At 53.0% G+C, this 16,551-nt stretch overlaps 1 protein-coding gene across 2 annotated transcripts in view; it reads left to right on the top strand.

The window, feature by feature from the left end:
• The window catches only part of RPGRIP1L (RPGRIP1 like), a 1,574,704-nt gene that overhangs the window by 1,359,077 nt on the left and 199,076 nt on the right, over window positions 1-16,551 (top strand). For both annotated transcript variants that reach the window (XM_069639571.1, XM_069639577.1), the window contains exon 23: window positions 142-227. In XM_069639571.1, coding sequence (XP_069495672.1) covers window positions 142-227 — 86 coding nt within the window. The remainder of the gene's footprint in view (window positions 1-141; window positions 228-16,551) is intronic.

Here is a 16,551-nt window from a genome sequence, read left to right as displayed (position 1 = left end):
CAATAATGGGGAAAATAACCACAGTGGTACTTTGTTTGATCAGCCAGGTGTCTCCTTTGGTTGGCATTAGAAAATGTATTTAAATGAAAAGTAGCTGTAAGATGAGTTATTTTGAATATATGTCTTGTTTATTTGTAATAGATCATTTTGATAAAGAAACCGAGTCAATAGCAACGGACAGTGATGATGGTATTGTTCCAGGCACAGTCTCCAGGGACATTAAACAGGTACGTGCCCTTGTGGCATAGCAGAGAAAGGCAATGCTTGCAATAACAGTCTCAACTGTTTGTGCCTGAGATTACAGCTATGACAGCTGTACACAGTTTAAGGACCTATAATGTATCTGTGCTATCCATAAAAACAAATTACACACTCTGCTACAGTAGGTGAATTGTTTACAGATTTGCTCTTTTCTTGTTTTTGATTTTGAGAAATAGAAAGGGTGATGAATGCATATAATCTAAATACAAGTTCGAGGGGATTGGGTCCTCTGACGTATTCCATATCTATGACAGATAATGTCCGCAGCTGTGCTGCTTCAGAAAATCTTCGGCGTCTGTGTCCTGCGTCGATGACGTTGATGCGCCGTCCCCGAGGACCTCCTCCGACGGCTGACGTCACCCGATGTGATAAGTAGAACGCACGACACCCGTAGCCTCAGTTCCGTTTTTTCCGCGAACATGTTAGCTTCGTGAATCTCGGTACGCCTCGACTCTTTGGAGTTTGCTGTATTCTTCTCGGTTCGTTGAACCTGTTCGGTTTTTGCGAAACCCTGTTCGTGAAGATGTCTACTTCGTCTTCAACCCCGCGTCCGGGCTTCAAGAAATGCGGGGACTGTGGGTCCAAGATGTCGGTCACAGACTCGCACGACGCCTGCCTCTCGTGCCTCAGGGAGGCCCACGATACGGACGACTGTGTCGACTGCCAGTCGCTCACGGCCAAGGCCTTGCGGGAGCGCAAGAAGAAGCTGTCGGTAGGTCGGGTGTCTAAGCCCTGGAAGTCGAGGTCTACTGGGCTTGCGACGGATGACTCGAGAGGCGACTCTCCGCGTCATCGTCAGAAGTCCAGTGGGTCTCCTTCCAGGAGTCGGTCTCGCCACTCCTCCGCCTCTTCGAGGTATTCCCGGAAGCGCTGGCATCGGTCGCCTTCCCCGTTCTCTTCCGAGGACTCCTGTCACGATGCCTGCTCCCGGGGAGCCGGTTCAGGCCCTGCGTCCCCGAAAGCGGACCTCAAGTCCCCGGGGAAGGTCCCAGCAACCCCTTATAGGGGCCCTTTGGACAGCGTCCTGGCGCCTATGGCGCCAGGCTCATAGAAAACGTCAGTCCTGGCGCCATATGCGCCAGGCTCATTATGAAAGTGTTTGGGTGCACTTACCTGATGCAGACCATGCTGCAGATCCCCGGCCTCCTTGAGGCCTGAAAGGAACTACTTTACCTGTGGGACTCATTTACCACCCGGGCGTGGTCGGGGAAGGATACATACCTGATTGGAGGAAGGACACATTCTAGGAACTTCTTCCAAGGCTATTTAAACCACACCCGATCAGCCACACGTGCTTCGCGTTGTTCTGCATCTAGCAGCTGGACGCTCACCGTGTCTGCTCCTGCATCCTGACTTCTGCCACAACTGCCAGCATCCTGAATCACCTGCAAAGGAAGGGAACAAGAGAACAGAAGAAGGAAAAGGCCTCACCTGCTAAATCTGCATCCCAGAGACATTTCGCCGACAATCCTGAAAAGGAAGACATTTATTTTTAAAAGCACATCGCATCGATCGCTGCAGCGCCGCTTTCTACTCACCTTTACAGGGCGCCTCCATGTTCAGCAGCGACCATCCGGATTCGCAGTTGCGCCCCCGCGCCTAGTGAGAAAAAGACAAGAACAAAGGTGAGAGAAAGAAGGGAAAAGGGAAGCTAAAACTCCATGTCAAGACTTACCTGTTGGGTCATTCCCTTTTCATTTCGGGTCCGCGCCGCATCCAGGCATTTTCGGACCCCGGCCCCTAAGGGGCAAAAAGACATCAGCGTTAATGAGTGAATGAAAAGACATTACCAAAACACTCATTAAAGACTTAACTGATTTCCACAAGGATTTCACCGCTCACCTCGGGTCGGTGCCTGTTCCCCGGCATTCCGTACCCCGGCCCCTATGGGGAAAAAGACACTAGCATTAGAACATTAATGCATGGACACAAGGGGAACCACTTATAGAAAAACTTACCTGGAAGCCAAGCAAGTTTGGTTCTCACCCATCCGAAAATCCAGTGAGGTAACTGGATACCAACGCGCCCCTGCATCAGAAGCAGGATGGCGAGCTCGTCCTTCCAGAGACCTAAGGTGAGACCCTACGGGGAAGCACAGCAGGGTTTTGAGGAGGGTGAGAGGGGTAAATGGGAGGCCGATTGCATTACCCCGCAGACAGTTAACCCCCTATTCTCACCTACAGAAGGATACTTCTGCGAGTCAGACAAGCCAGATCTGGGGCCCGGTCCAGTCAGTCTTCCGAACCCTGCGCATCACCTTAGACGAGGTTACAGCAGCGCGAACCAGGCCAGCGCCCCCGTGGGAGTCAGGTGAGCGTAACAGAACGCAAAGCCTTCCTACAAATTCCCACCCAGGCGCTATGGAAACTTCTGAGACTGATCAGTTGGCCCAATTACTGGGGGCATTACGGGGCAAAGTACATGCCGCTCGTCAAGAGACTAATGCCCTCAAGAGGGAATTAATAATATCAAAGGAAAGAACTGATGACCTGGCCAGACAGCTTTTGCAAGGTCAAGCTGGACAAACTCCTCTACCCTGTTCCGGAGGGAACCCCGCTCCTGTGGTTCCCAGTAACCCTGTGCAGATTAATCTACCTGGAAACATGCCGCTGGCCCCACCTGAACGCTTTGCTGGGGACCCCAAACGATTCGCCGTATTCATGAATCAGTGTCGTTTGCACTTCCTATGCAGACCTGGGGCCTTCCCTAATGATCAGACCAAAGTAGCCTTTGTATTGTCATATCTTAGCGGCTGCGCTGCCGATTGGTCAGTTCCACTGGTTACTCAAGATGACCCGATTCTCTGTGATTTTCAAGGATTTCAAGCAAGCATGGAGAGGTTATTTGCTCGACACTCTCAGGGGCAGGCTCTGGATGACGAACTTCTATCCCTGCGACAGGGCAATCAGGACCTCCTATCCTATATTGCAACCTTTAATAGACTAATTGTGGAAACGGGATGGCCAGAGGATAAAAGAGTCACGTTATTTTATCGAGGCCTACGCGGAGAACTTAAAGATGTCTTGGCCCAAGTTGTAAATCCGCCCCAAGAATGCACAGAATATATAGACTTAGTGGTCCAATTGGATCACAGACTTCAAAACAGAAAAACAGATCGGTCCAGGTTTGAGACCCAGGTGTTGGTCAAGACCCACGCTAACCCCAAGGGAGTTGATGTCTCTGAGCCTATGCAAATTGGAGGGGTTAAAGAACCCTTAACTCAAAAGGAACGTGAAAGGAGGCGGCAGTTAAAATTGTGTCTTTACTGTGGGAACTCTGGACACTTTCTACGAGATTGCCCGGCAAAACCGCCCCAAAAAGCGGTAGGAGCCGCTGATAAAAACCATGAAGACTCTGTTTCGGGAAACGACTCAGCTCGACAAGCGTAGGGGTCCGCTTGCCGAGCTTGAAAACTAACTCTCAGACCTCGCATTTCATTGTGCCAATGGTTCTCGTAGATCCAGAAAAGCCTAAGCGGTTGCATGCAATAAAGGCATACATCGATAGTGGGGCTATTGGAAACTATGTGGATCGTGAATTGGCCTCTAGGATTAGCGTCCCTCTCCGTCCTAAAACCAGCAAAGATGTCATCACCACAGTCGATGGAACTGAAATTGCCTCTGGACCGGTAACACATTCAACTACTGGGGTGACTCTTATTGGTCCTGACGGCCATCTGGAGGCAGTTGTGTTTGATGTAATCAAGGCTCCACAGTTTCAGGTTATTCTTGGAATTCCTTGGTTAGAGACACATAATCCTCGAATTGATTGGCGAGCTAAGAGAATAACCTTCCCGGATTGTGCACAAACATGCTACCCAGAAAACCTGAAGATTAATCTAGTGTCTGTAACCTCTGCCTCCATGCAATTACCTCCGGAATACCAGGACTTTCAGGACGTCTTCCAAAAGGAACAGGCCAACACGTTACCTCCTCACCGATCGTACGATTGCCAAATCGATCTGGTGCCCGGTGCACAACCCCCTTGTAGCAGGATTTATGCCCTTACCGAACCTGAGAACCTGCATTTGAGACAATATTTGGATCATTACCTCGCCAATGGTTTTATTCACCCGTCAAAGTCCCCGGCATCCTCGGCTTTGTTCTTCGTGCCTAAAAAAGAAGGCGACCTTAGAACTTGTATCGATTACCGCGCATTGAACCAGATAACGGTTAAAAACCGTTATCCTCTGCCTCTGATTCCTGAACTCCTTGACCAGGTGAAGGACGCTTGCATATACACCAAGTTAGATCTCCGGGGGGCATATCATCTGGTGCGAGTAAAGGAAGGCGACGAATGGAAAACAGCCTTCCGTACAAAATATGGATTATTCGAATACCAGGTAATGCCTTTCGGGTTGTGCAGTGCGCCTGCTGCCTTCCAATTCTTCATGAATGATGTCCTTCGGGAACTCATCGATGTTTGTTTTGTCGTCTATATCGATGACATTCTAGTCTACTCCTCTTCGGAATCTGATCACAGAAAACAAGTTAGGGCAGTTCTGGAAAAACTGCGCCAACACAAACTATTTGCTAAACTGGAGAAATGTGTTTTCCATACCACAGAAGTCGAGTTTCTCTGTTTCATCCTGACACCCAAAGGAGTCCGAATGGACTCAAGAAAAGTGGATGCCAACCTCAAATGGCCATCACCTAGCTCTGTAAAAGGGGTTCAAAGCATGCTCGGCTTTGCCAATTTCTATCGCAGGTTTATCCCGGAATTTTCACGCATAGTACAACCCATTACTGCACTCTTGAGGAAAAATAAACGTTTTGAATGGTCTGAAGAAGCCGAGCAGGCCTTCCAGGATTTAAAAGCTAAGTTTACCTCCACACCTATATTGAAACACCCACGTCCAGATCTCCCGTATGTCGCCGAAACTGACGCATCCAGCCTAGCCATGGGAGCAGTTCTGTCTCAAAGAGATCCTGAAACCAACCAACTGCATCCCGTAGCATTTTGGTCCAGAAAATTCTCGGCACCAGAGATTAATTACGCAATCACTTACAAAGAACTGTTAGCCATACAGTCCGCTTTTAAAGCCTGGCGGCATTACCTGCTTAGCGCTCGACATACCATCACAGTGATCACTGATCACCGGAATTTACAGTATTTGAAAACCGCCAAGGCTCAGTCATCACGGCAGCTCCGATGGGCTTTGTTTTTCGCTGAATTTGATTTCGTGATTACCTATCGACCTGGCTGCAAGAACGGCAAAGCAGACGCCTTATCCCGAATTGGAATGGGAGAATCTGATATAAACTCAGAACCAGTACCAATAATTCCCGAACAGAGAATTCTAGGCATGACTTCGTTACAGACGCTTGAAGACATTCAAGTCAGAGTGAAACAACTCCTGGACCCTACAGTCCTACAGGATTGCATACAAAAGGGATCAGACTTTACCATAGATAATGGTTTACCTTATTACCAAGGACGCTTATTCCTGTCGCACAAGGAGTTACACGAACTAGTTATTTCAGGTTATCATGATACACATTAATAGAGGGACACCCTGGTATTGCCAAGACAATGGAAAAGGTGAAACGATAATTCTGGTGGCCCTCTTGGCGAAAAGATGTTAAATCTTTTGTGATGTCCTGTGGTGTTTGCACCCAAAATAAAGGTCAAAAGAAAAGACCAGCCGGTCTCCTTCAACCTCTAGACATACCGCCAGCACCCTGGCACACCCTATCAATGGATTTTATTACGGACTTGCCTCCTTGTTCGGGATACAATACCATTCTGGTAATTGTGGATTTGGTTTCCAAAATGGCCCACTTCATTCCTTTGAAAGGTTTACCTTCAGCTTCTGTCCTAGCCAAAGAATTCCTTGAAAATATTGTTCGGCTACATGGATTCCCATCTATACTAATCTCTGACCGGGGAAGTCAATTCATTTCCCACTTCTGGCGCAAATGTTGTCAAATGGCACAAATCGACGTAAGATTATCGACCAGTCACCACCCTCAGACCGATGGTCCGACCGAGAGGACAAATCAGACCCTTGAGCAGTACTTACGGTGTATGTTACAGCAATCTGAAAGCAACTGGAAAGACATTCTTTGGATAGCCGAATACGCATATAATAATTTGGTACACTCTGGAACTGGCCATAGTCCTTTTTATACCTTGTTTGGACATCTTCCTCGAACCTCAAACCTCGACTCGCCTCAGAACCTCGGAGTGCCCGCAGTAGAACATCTGCATTCTACCATTACCCGAGCCTTCAAAGAGGCAACCATGCATTTACAACAAGCCAAGAGAAAATACAAGGAGAATGCTAACCTACATCGGAGTGAAGCACCTCCGTATCAGATTGGGGATCAAGTGTGGTTAGCTACCAGACATTTACCGCTCAAAGGGCCTCGAACTTTTAACCCAAAATATCTGGGACCTTATTCTATTACGGCAATAATTAACCCAGTAGCGGTTAAGCTTGATTTACCAGCTAATATGTGAATTCACCCTGTTTTTCATGTGTCACTTCTGAAACCAGTGGTCCCCGGAACCCGACTACTCAAACCTCCAGAACCTATTCAAATAGATGGGGAACCCGAATTCGAAGTGAAGAACATTTTAGATTCAAAAATGTTTAGGTCAAAGCTTTTCTACCTAATTGATTGGAAGGGGTACGGACCTCAGGAGAGGTCGTGGGAACCCAGTGACCATGTGCATGCACCTCGATTAGTCAGAAAATTCCACCGACTCTTCCCAAACAAACCAAAACCCCCGGAGGGAACAACCTTGGGAGGGGCCTTGGGGGGGGGGGGGGGGGGAGTGCTGTCACGATGCCCGCTCCCGGGGAGCCGGCTCAGGCCCTGCATCCCCGAAAGCGGACATCAAGTCCCCGGGGAAGGTCCCAGCAACCCCTTATAGGGGCCCTTTGGACAGCGTCCTGGCGCCTATGGCGCCAGGCTCATAGAAAACATCAGTCCTGGCGCCATAGGCGCCAGGCTCATTATGAAAGTGTTTGGGTGCACTTACCTGATGCAGACCATGCTGCAGAACCCCGGCCTCCTTGAGGCCTGAAAGGAACTACTTTACCTGTGGGACTCATTTACCACCCGGGCTTGGTCGGGGAAGGATACATACCTGATTGGAGGAAGGACACATTCTAGGAACTTCTTCCAAGGCTATTTAAACCACACCCGATCAGCCACACGTGCTTCGCGTTGTTCTGCATCTAGCAGCTGGACGCTCACCGTGTCTGCTCCTGCATCCTGACTTCTGCCACACCTGCCAGCATCCTGAATCGCCTGCAAAGGAAGGGAACAAGAGAACAGAAGAAGGAAAAGGCCTCACCTGCTAAATCTGCATCCCAGAGACATTTCGCCGACAATCCTGAAAAGGAAGACATTTATTTTTAAAAGCACATTGCATCGATCGCTGCAGCGCCGCATTCTACTCACCTTTACAGGGCGCCTCCATGTTCAGCAGCGACCATCCGGATTCGCAGTTGCGCCCCCGTGCCTAGAGAGAAAAAGACAAGAACAAAGGTGAGAGAAAGAAGGGAAAAGGGAAGCTAAAACTCCATGTCAAACTTACATGTTGGGTCATTCCCTTTTCATTTCGGGTCCGCGCCGCATCCAGGCATTTTCGGACCCCGGCCCCTAAGGGGAAAAAGACATCAGCGTTAATGAGTGAATGAAAAGACATTACCAAAACACTCATTAAAGACTTACCTGATTTCCACAAGGATTTCACCGCTCACCTCGGGTCGGTGCCTGTTCCCCGGCATTCCGTACCCCGGCCCCTATGGGGAAAAAGACACTAGCATTAGAACATTAATGCATGGACACAAGGGGAACCACTTATAGAAAACTTGCCTGGAAGCCAAGCAAGTTTGGTTCTCACCAATCCGAAAATCCAGTGACGTAACTGGATACCAACGCGCCCCTGCATCAGAAGCAGGATGGAGAGCTTGTCCTTCCAGACCCTAAGGTGAGACGCTACGGGGAAGCACAGCAGGGTTTTGAGGAGGGTGAGAGGGGTAAATGGGAGGCCGATTGCATTACCCCGCAGACAGTTAACCCCCTATTCTCACCTACAGAAGGATACTTCTGCGAGTCAGACAAGCCAGATCTGGGGCCCGGTCCAGTCCGTCTTCCGAACCCTGCGCATCACCTTAGACGAGGTCACAGCAGCGCGAACCAGGCCAGCGCCCCCGTGGGAGTCAGGTGAGCGTAACAACTCCGCCCGTTGGTGGGTCGCTTATCCCACCATGCAAGCGACACGGGAGGAATGGGCTTCCTTCGGGAAGCAGATGTTAGCGATTCTTGAATCGCAGGGCACCGGTCCGTCTGCGCCTCCGAGTGGGATCGGTCGGCACCGGTCAAGAGACACCGCTCGTACGCCTTCGGGCTCGGGTGGTTGGCACGGCTCGCGGGAAAGGTCCCGCTCAGACAACGGTAGCCGTTCTCGCCATACCCGTTCCAGGTCCCGGTCCTCAATGCGCTCGAGACCGCGTGATCCTGTGCTGTCTTCGAGGAAGACGTCAATGCCTGTGGGCCGAGGTCGTCGACGATTTCTCTCGAGGCTCTGCCTCTGAGGGGGTCGTCGACGCTGTCGGTGCCTAGGTCGTCGAGAGACACGCTCAGAGCTCCGGCTTCCAGGCCTGTGTCAATGTCGTTGATGCTGGCAGCGCTGCAGCTGACGTCAACGCTGATTCTCTCGATGCCGACTCGTTCGGCACCCTCAACGCCTTTCGAGGCGGTGGTGTCGGAGGGGCCCTGTGGCACGGGGGTTAGCCCCTAGAAAGGCTCTGGCTAAGGTCAGGCATAGCTTTGGTCCCTAGGTGTCTTCCTCTCACCGCCTGGAGTACATTTCAGAGGGTGATGAAGGCTCTGATGAAGGCTTGGTTCCGGTTACGGTACCAGATGAGCTTCTCTCGGGACATAGCCAGTTTGATGACCTGAGGCAGTCACTGCATGATGCCAGTGGACTGGACACCTCTCTGGAGGTGGAGTTTTGTAGGCCGGAGCCTGGCACTCATGCTGATTCTTCATACCGGTGCCTTATGTCTCGGGTCACCGAGTACTTGGGATGGTCGGCTCCACCAGGGGAGTTCGTTCAGGATGATCTCACGGACATCCTTGATCTTGGTTCCCCCACTGACCCGGTGCTGCCGTTTCGTATGGAAGAGAAGGGTGGCGGCGGCTTGGACTGCTCCGGAGAGTCTCCCGGCAGTGGGCAAGTCTTTGTCGCGAAAATACCGTCCACCCAGTAGCAACCCCTGCTACTTGTCCAGGCACCCCACTCCGGAGAGTTTGGTGTTGCAGGCGGCTACAGCCCCGGCAAAGCAGGCGTCGTATCCTACCATCCCTCTGGATAGGGACGACAAACGTTTTGACGGATGGGCGAAGAAAGTGTTTTCTTCAGGCGGCCAACTCCATATGTGCCTTGTCTTGTTTCACACACACTCTGTGGAACTGTGCTGAATTAGCGGCTGAACATATTCCCGAAGGGGACGAACGGGATGGTTTCCTTGCTATGGTTCAGGATGGCAAGGATGCCATGTGTGAGGCCGTTCAGTCGGGTTTGGACATGGCAGATTGTGTCAGCCGGTCCTTGGCAGCGAGCACCGTAATACGAAGGTTGGCGTGGTTGCGGAAGTCTGGGTTCGCTCCTGATGTGCAGTCCCGGCTCCTCAACATGCCCTTTGACGGTGAACATATTTTCGAGGGGATTGGGTCCTCCGACGTATTCCATATCTATGACAGTAATCACCACAGCTGTGCTGCTTCGGAAACTTTTTCGGCGTCTGCGTCCTGCGTCGATGACGTCGATGCGCCGCCGTCGAGGACCTCCTCCGACGTCCGACGTCATCCGATGTGATAAGTAGGACGCACGACGCCAGTAGCCTCAGTTCCGTTTTTTCCGCGAACGTGTTGCTTCGTGTTTCTCGGTTCTAGCCTCGACTCTTTGGAGTTCTGTTCTTTCTGGTTCTTCGAGCCTGTTCGTTTGTGAATATTCCTTCGCAGCGATGTCTTCCACTTCGTCTTCAACCCCGCGTCCGGGCTTCAAGAAGTGCGGGGTGTGTGGGTCCAAGATGTCGGTGACTGACTCGCACGACGCCTGCCTCTGGTGCCTCGGGGAGGCCCACGACACGGATGACTGTGTCGACTGCCTGTCGCTCACTTCCAAGGCCTTACGCGAACGTAAGAAGAAATTGTCGGTAGGTCGGGTGTCCAAGCCCCGGAAGTCGAAGTCGGCGGGGCTTTCGACGGATGATTCGAGGGGTGACTCTCCGCGTCATCGTCAGAGGTCTCGTCGGTCTTCTTCTAGGAGTCGGTCTCGCCACTCCTCTGCCTCTTCGAGGCGTTCTCGGAAGCGCCGTCACCGGTCGCCTTCCAGGTCCTCTTCCGAGGACTCTGCCCGGCACGTCGGTTATCCCACCAGCCGTGCGACGCCGGAGGAATGGGCTTCCTTCGGGAAGAAAATGTTGGCGATTCTTGAGTCGCAGGGTACTCAACCGTCCGCGCCCCCGAGTTGGGTCGGCCGTGTGAGGTCGAGAGACGCCGCTCGCAAGAGTGGCCGGCACGAGTCACGGGAGTGGTCCCGTTCGGACAAGGAGGCTCGTTCTCGCCGTACCCGTTCCAGGTCCCGGTCCTCGACGCGATCGAGACCGTGTGCACCTGTGATGTCTTCGAGGAAGACATCGACGTCTGAGGCGTCGAGGGCGTCGACAGGCTTTCTCGAAGCTCCGGCTCCGAGGAAGTCGTCGAAGCCGTCGACGTTCAGGTCGTCGAGGGACACGCTCGGGGCTCCGGCTTCGAGGGCTGTGTCGACGCCGCCGATATTGGAGGCGCTGCATCTGACGTCGACGCCGATTTCCTCGACGTCGACGCCGTTCCTCTCGGCGCCGTTGCCGGTTTTCTCGACGGCGGCGCCGATTCGCTCGACGCCATCGACGCCTTTCGTGTCGGAGGTGCCCCGTGTCTCGGGTGTACCCCCTAGGAAGGCTCTGGCTAAGAGCAGGCACTCTCAGGTGCCTTTCCTCCACTTGGATTATATTTCGGAGGCGGATGAGGATTCGGTTGGCCTGGTTCCTGATCAGGTGCCGGATGACATTGTCTCGGGCCATAGTCAATTTGACGATTTGAGGCAGTCGCTGCATGATGCTAGTGGTCTGGACACCTCTCCGGAGGTGGAATTTGGTCGGCCTGAGCCTGGCTCCCATGCCGATTCCTCATACCGGCGCCTTATGGCTAGGGTGTCTGAGTATCTGGGATGGTCTGCTCCCCCAGGGGAGTTTGTGCAGGATGATCTGACGGACATCCTTGATGTTGGTCCCCCGTCTGACCCGGTTCTGCCATTCCATATGGCTTTACAGCGTAGGGTGGCGGCGGCTTGGACTGCTCCGGAGAGTCTCCCGGCAGTGGGCAGATCCTTGTCGCGGAAATACCGTCCAGCCAGTGGCGACCCCTGCTACTTGACCAGGCACCCCACTCCGGAAAGTTTGGTGGTGCAGGCGGCCACGGCCCCGGCAAAGCAGGCGTCGTACCCTACCATCCCTCCTGATAGGGACGACAAACGTTTTGATGGCTGGGCGAAGAAGGTGTTTTCTTCTGGTGGTATGGCGCTTCAGGCGGCCAACTCCATTTGTGCCTTGTCACGTTTCACGCACACTCTGTGGAACTGTGTTGCGTTAGCGGCTGAACATATTCCCGAAGGGGACGAACGGGATGGTTTCCTTGCTTTGGTCCAGGATGGTAAGGATGCCATGTGTGAGTCCGTTCAGTCGGGTTTGGACTTAGCTGAATGCGTCAGTAGGTCCATGGCGGCGAGCACCGTGATACGCAGGTTTGCGTGGTTGCGGAAGTCGGGGTTTGCTCCTGATGTGCAGTCCCGGCTCCTCAACATGCCCTTTGATGGTGAACATCTTTTTGGCAGCAAGGCTGACGAGAGCCTTGAGAGGTTGCAGACCTCAAAAGCTGCAGCGAAGTCGTTGGGCGCTGCAGTTCGCCAACCTCCGCCTTTTCGTCCTAGGGGACAGCAGTGGAGGGGTGGCTCCTTTCGCTATTACTCGTCCTTTGGTAGAGCGAGAGGAGCTGGCAGTCAAAGGGGCCAACGCAGGGGTACCAGAGGTGGACGACAGGGTACCCGTGGTGCCAAGGCCGCTCGGGCAGTTGCCTCTTTGCCCTCAGGTAACGCCGCAGCCGCTCCTACTCAGTCATGAGGCCTTGTCCCATGGTTCGCCGGTTGGGGGAAGGCTGGCGCAGCATCTTGTAGAGTGGCGTGCCATTACTTCGGATGTGTGGGTTCTGGAGATCATAACCCACGGCTACTGTCTTCCCTTTCGGCACAGGCCTCGCGACAATCCACCGGGGAACCTCTCTTTGAAGTGTCCGGATCCGCTCCTTGCGCAGGAAATTCAAGCCCTGCTGGAGAAAGGCGCCATAGAACTGGTGCCTGTAGCGGAGAGGAACAAGGGATGGTATTCCCCTTATTTTTTGATTTCCAAGAAGGACGGGGGATTGAGACCCATCATGGACTTGCGCGGTTTGAACAAACTCCTCAGGAAGGACAAGTTCAAGATGGTTACTCTCTCTCAAGTCCTCCAGGCCCTTCAGCTTCAGGACTGGTTGGTGTCACTCGACCTCAAGGATGCTTACTTCCATGTGCCGATCCATCCCAAGCACAAGAAGTACCTGAGGTTCGCGGTTGGCGACTCGCACTTTCAGTTTCGGGTCCTGCCGTTCGGTTTGACCTCCGCCCAGAGGGTTTTCACCAAGCTCATGGTGGTGGTGGCAGCGCATCTCAGGCAAGGGGGGATTCACGTCTACCCCTACCTGGACGATTGGTTGATCAGGGGGAGCTCTCCCGAGCAGGTCCTGGATCATCTGTCCGTCGCCTGCCACTCCCTTCACAGGCTGGGCTTCTCCCTCAATTTAAAGAAGTCCCATTTGACGCCAACGCAGAGGCTCCAGTACATCGGAGCAGTGCTCGACACTTCCCTGGGGCAGTGTTTTCCTCCCCAGGTGAGGGCTCTTCACATTCAGCAGATGGTGCGCAAGTTTCAGCATGCCCAGACGCTCCCAGCGTTCGAGTTCTTGAGGTTGCTCGGCCTCATGGCATCCTGCATTCTTCTGGTGCCAGGGGCTCGCCTGCGAATGAGATCTTTGCAGTGGGCACTCAAGATGCAATGGTCGCAGTCCTCCGGCAGGATGTCGGACCCGATTCAGGTGCCGCCCTCGGTCGCCCGGGACCTTCTGTGGTGGGCCGTCGAAGGCAACTTGATGAAGGGGGCTCCGTTTTGGCTTCCCTGGCCGGAGGTGACGATCGTGTCGGATGCATCCCTCACGGGATGGGGAGCTCATGCCAACGGGCTGACAGTCAGCGGTCGTTGGTCTCCGTCGGAGTCCAGACTCCATATCAATCTGTTGGAGCTGAGGGCCGTCAGGCTAGCCCTGAGGGCTTTTCTGCCGACTGTGCGAGGGAAGAATGTCCTGATCCTGACGGACAACACGGTGGCCATGCACTACCTCAACAAAAAGGGGGGGGCAGGGTCACTTCCTCTGTGCAGGGAGGCGATGCAGCTCGAGTTCTGGGCCATCCAGCAGGAAGTTTCGATCTCGGCAGTTCATCTGGCCGGAGTCGAGAACGTGACGGCGGACGCTCTGAGCAGGCAGAGCACGATCTCTCACGAGTGGGAGTTGGCTCAGGAGATTCTCCTGGAGATCTTCGCCCTTTGGGGGACCCCTCAAGTGGATCTCTTTGCCTCCAGTGTCAACCGGAAGTGCGAAAGGTTTTGCTCGCGGGAATTTCCTCCAAAAGGAGCCTTAGGAGACGCGTTCGTGGTGGAGTGGTCGTTCCCGCTGCTGTACGCGTTTCCTCCGGTCCCCGTCATCCCGCAAGTGCTGCGGAGGTTACGGAAGTTCGGTTCCCGGATGATCCTCATTGCTCCGGCGTGGGCTCGGAGGACGTGGTACCCGGACCTTCTCGACTTGTCCATCTGCCCTCCACGTCGTCTTCCCTACCGAGACGATCTGCTCTCACGGGAGGGGGGTCAGGTTCTCCATCCAGAGGTCGGATCCCTCAACCTTCACGCTTGGCTTCTGAAAGGTTGAGGTATAAGGATTGGGACCTCCCTGAAGACGTGATGGAGGTGTTGCTTTCGGCCCGAAGGCCCGCAACTAAGTCTCTGTACCGTTGCCGTTGGCGTAAGTTCTGCGACTGGTGCAGAGTTCAGAATGTGGATCCTTTTGCATGTGACATCCCCATGGTTCTGTCCTTTTTGCTTTCTTTGGCCCACAGGGGCTTGCAAGTGGGTACCGTTAAGGGTTACCTGGCGGCGCTGTCCATCTTTAAGCGCTCATCTGAAGAATGTTCTTACTTTAAAATCCCTTTAATTTCACAGTTTCTGAAAGGGCTCACTATGTGTTCCCTCCGTCGCCTTTCCTGGTGCCCGGTTGGGATTTGAACCTTGTTCTTAGGTTTCTTATGGGTGCTCCGTTTGAGCCGTTACATTCTTGCCCTTTGAGGCTGTTGACTTTGAAAACTGTGTTTTTAGTTGCGGTTACTTCCGCTCGCAGAGTGAGTGAGTTACAGGCACTTTCTGTTAAGCCACCCTTCACTGTATTTCACAAGGACAGGGTTGTCCTTCGAGTTCGTCCTTCTTTTCTTCCGAAGGTAGTGACGGAATTTCATTTGGCCCAGAAGATTGTTCTTCCGGCATTCTATCCTCCTCCGCATCCTGGTAAGGAAGAGGAGAGGCTCCATAGGCTTGATCCTAGGAGAGCTTTGAGCTTTTATGTTTCTCGCATGTCCCGGGTCAGAGTGGACGATCAACTCTTTATTGGTTACGCTGGTAAGCGCTTGGGGCAAGCTGTGACGAAACAGACTTTGTCCCGCTGGATTATTTTGGCCATCTCGGAGTGTTACCGCTTGGCGGGCAAGGACCCTCCGGCTGGCTTGCGGGCCCATTCTACCAGGGGCTTGGCTGCATCTACTGCCCTGCAGAGGGGTGTTCCTATTCGCAACATCTGTGATGCTGCCACCTGGGCTTCGGTGCATACATTTGTGCGGCATTATTCCCTCGATTCCATCAGAGGGCAGGATCTGGCCTTTGGCAAGGCGGTCCTTTGCTCTGCTATTTGATTGGCTATTCTAAATTTTGTTTCTAAATTCTTTCCCTCCTCCTTGATTTGGTACTGCTTTGGGAGTCTGTCATAGATATGGAATACGTCGGAGGACCCAATCCCCTCGAAGAACAAGTTACTTTCTTACCTGGTAACGTTCTTTCGATGGGATGGTCCGACGACGTATTCCATATCGCTCCCGCCCTGCCTTCCCCGCTGCAGAATTTCTGTTGCGTTTGCAGCTTACGTTCCGCAAGGCTTTGTGTCGGACTGGCAGTTGACTATTGTCACACGTTCTGGGGGAAAAAACTACGACTGAGGCTACTGGCGTCGTGCGTCCTACTTATCACATCGGATGACGTCGGACGTCGGAGGAGGTCCTCGACGGCGGCGCATCGACGTCATCGACGCAGGACGCAGACGCCGAAAAAGTTTCCGAAGCAGCACAGCTGTGGTGATTACTGTCATAGATATGGAATACGTCGTCGGACCATCCCATCGAAAGAACGTTACCAGGTAAGAAAGTAACTTGTTCTTTGGCAGCAAGACTGACGAGAGCCTTGAGAGGTTGCAGACTTCCAAAGCTGCAGCGAAATCGTTGGGCGCTGCAGTTCGACAACCTCTGCCTTTTCGTCCTAGGGGACAACAATGGAGGGGAGGTTCCTTTCGCTATTACTCGTCCTTCAGTAAAGCAAAAGGAGCTGTCAGTCAAAGAGGCCACCCTAACAACAAGGTATTCGAGGTGCCAAGGCCGCTCAGGCAGTTGCCTCTTTGCCCTCAGGCAACGCCGCAGCCGCTACCACTCAGTCATGAGGCCAGGTCCCATGGTTCGCCTTTTGGGGGAAGGCTGGCGTAGCATCTTGTAGAGTGGCCTGCCATTACTTCAGATGTGTGGGTTCTGGAGATCATAACCCACGGCTACTGTCTTCCTTTTCGGCAGAGGCCTCACGACAATCCACCTGGGAACCTTTCTTTGAAGAGTCCGGATCCGCTCCTTGCGCAGGAATTTCAAGCCCTGCTGGAGAAAGGCGCCATAGAACTGGTGCCTGTAGTGGAGAGGTACAAGGGATGCTATTCCCCTTATTTTTTTAATTCGAAGAAAGACGGGGATTGAGACCCATCATGGACTTGCGCGGTTTGAACAAACTCCTCAGGAAGGACAAGTTCAAGATGGTTACTCTCTCTCAAGTCCTCCAGGCCCTTCAAC

The sequence above is a fragment of the Ambystoma mexicanum genome, chromosome 1q, assembly GCF_040938575.1.
Source record: "Ambystoma mexicanum isolate Mex_15411 chromosome 1q, UKY_AmexF1_1, whole genome shotgun sequence".
NCBI lineage: Eukaryota > Metazoa > Chordata > Amphibia > Caudata > Ambystomatidae > Ambystoma > Ambystoma mexicanum.
Note: the sequence above shows the minus strand (reverse complement) of the source record. Positions and strands in the feature narration are given on the sequence as shown.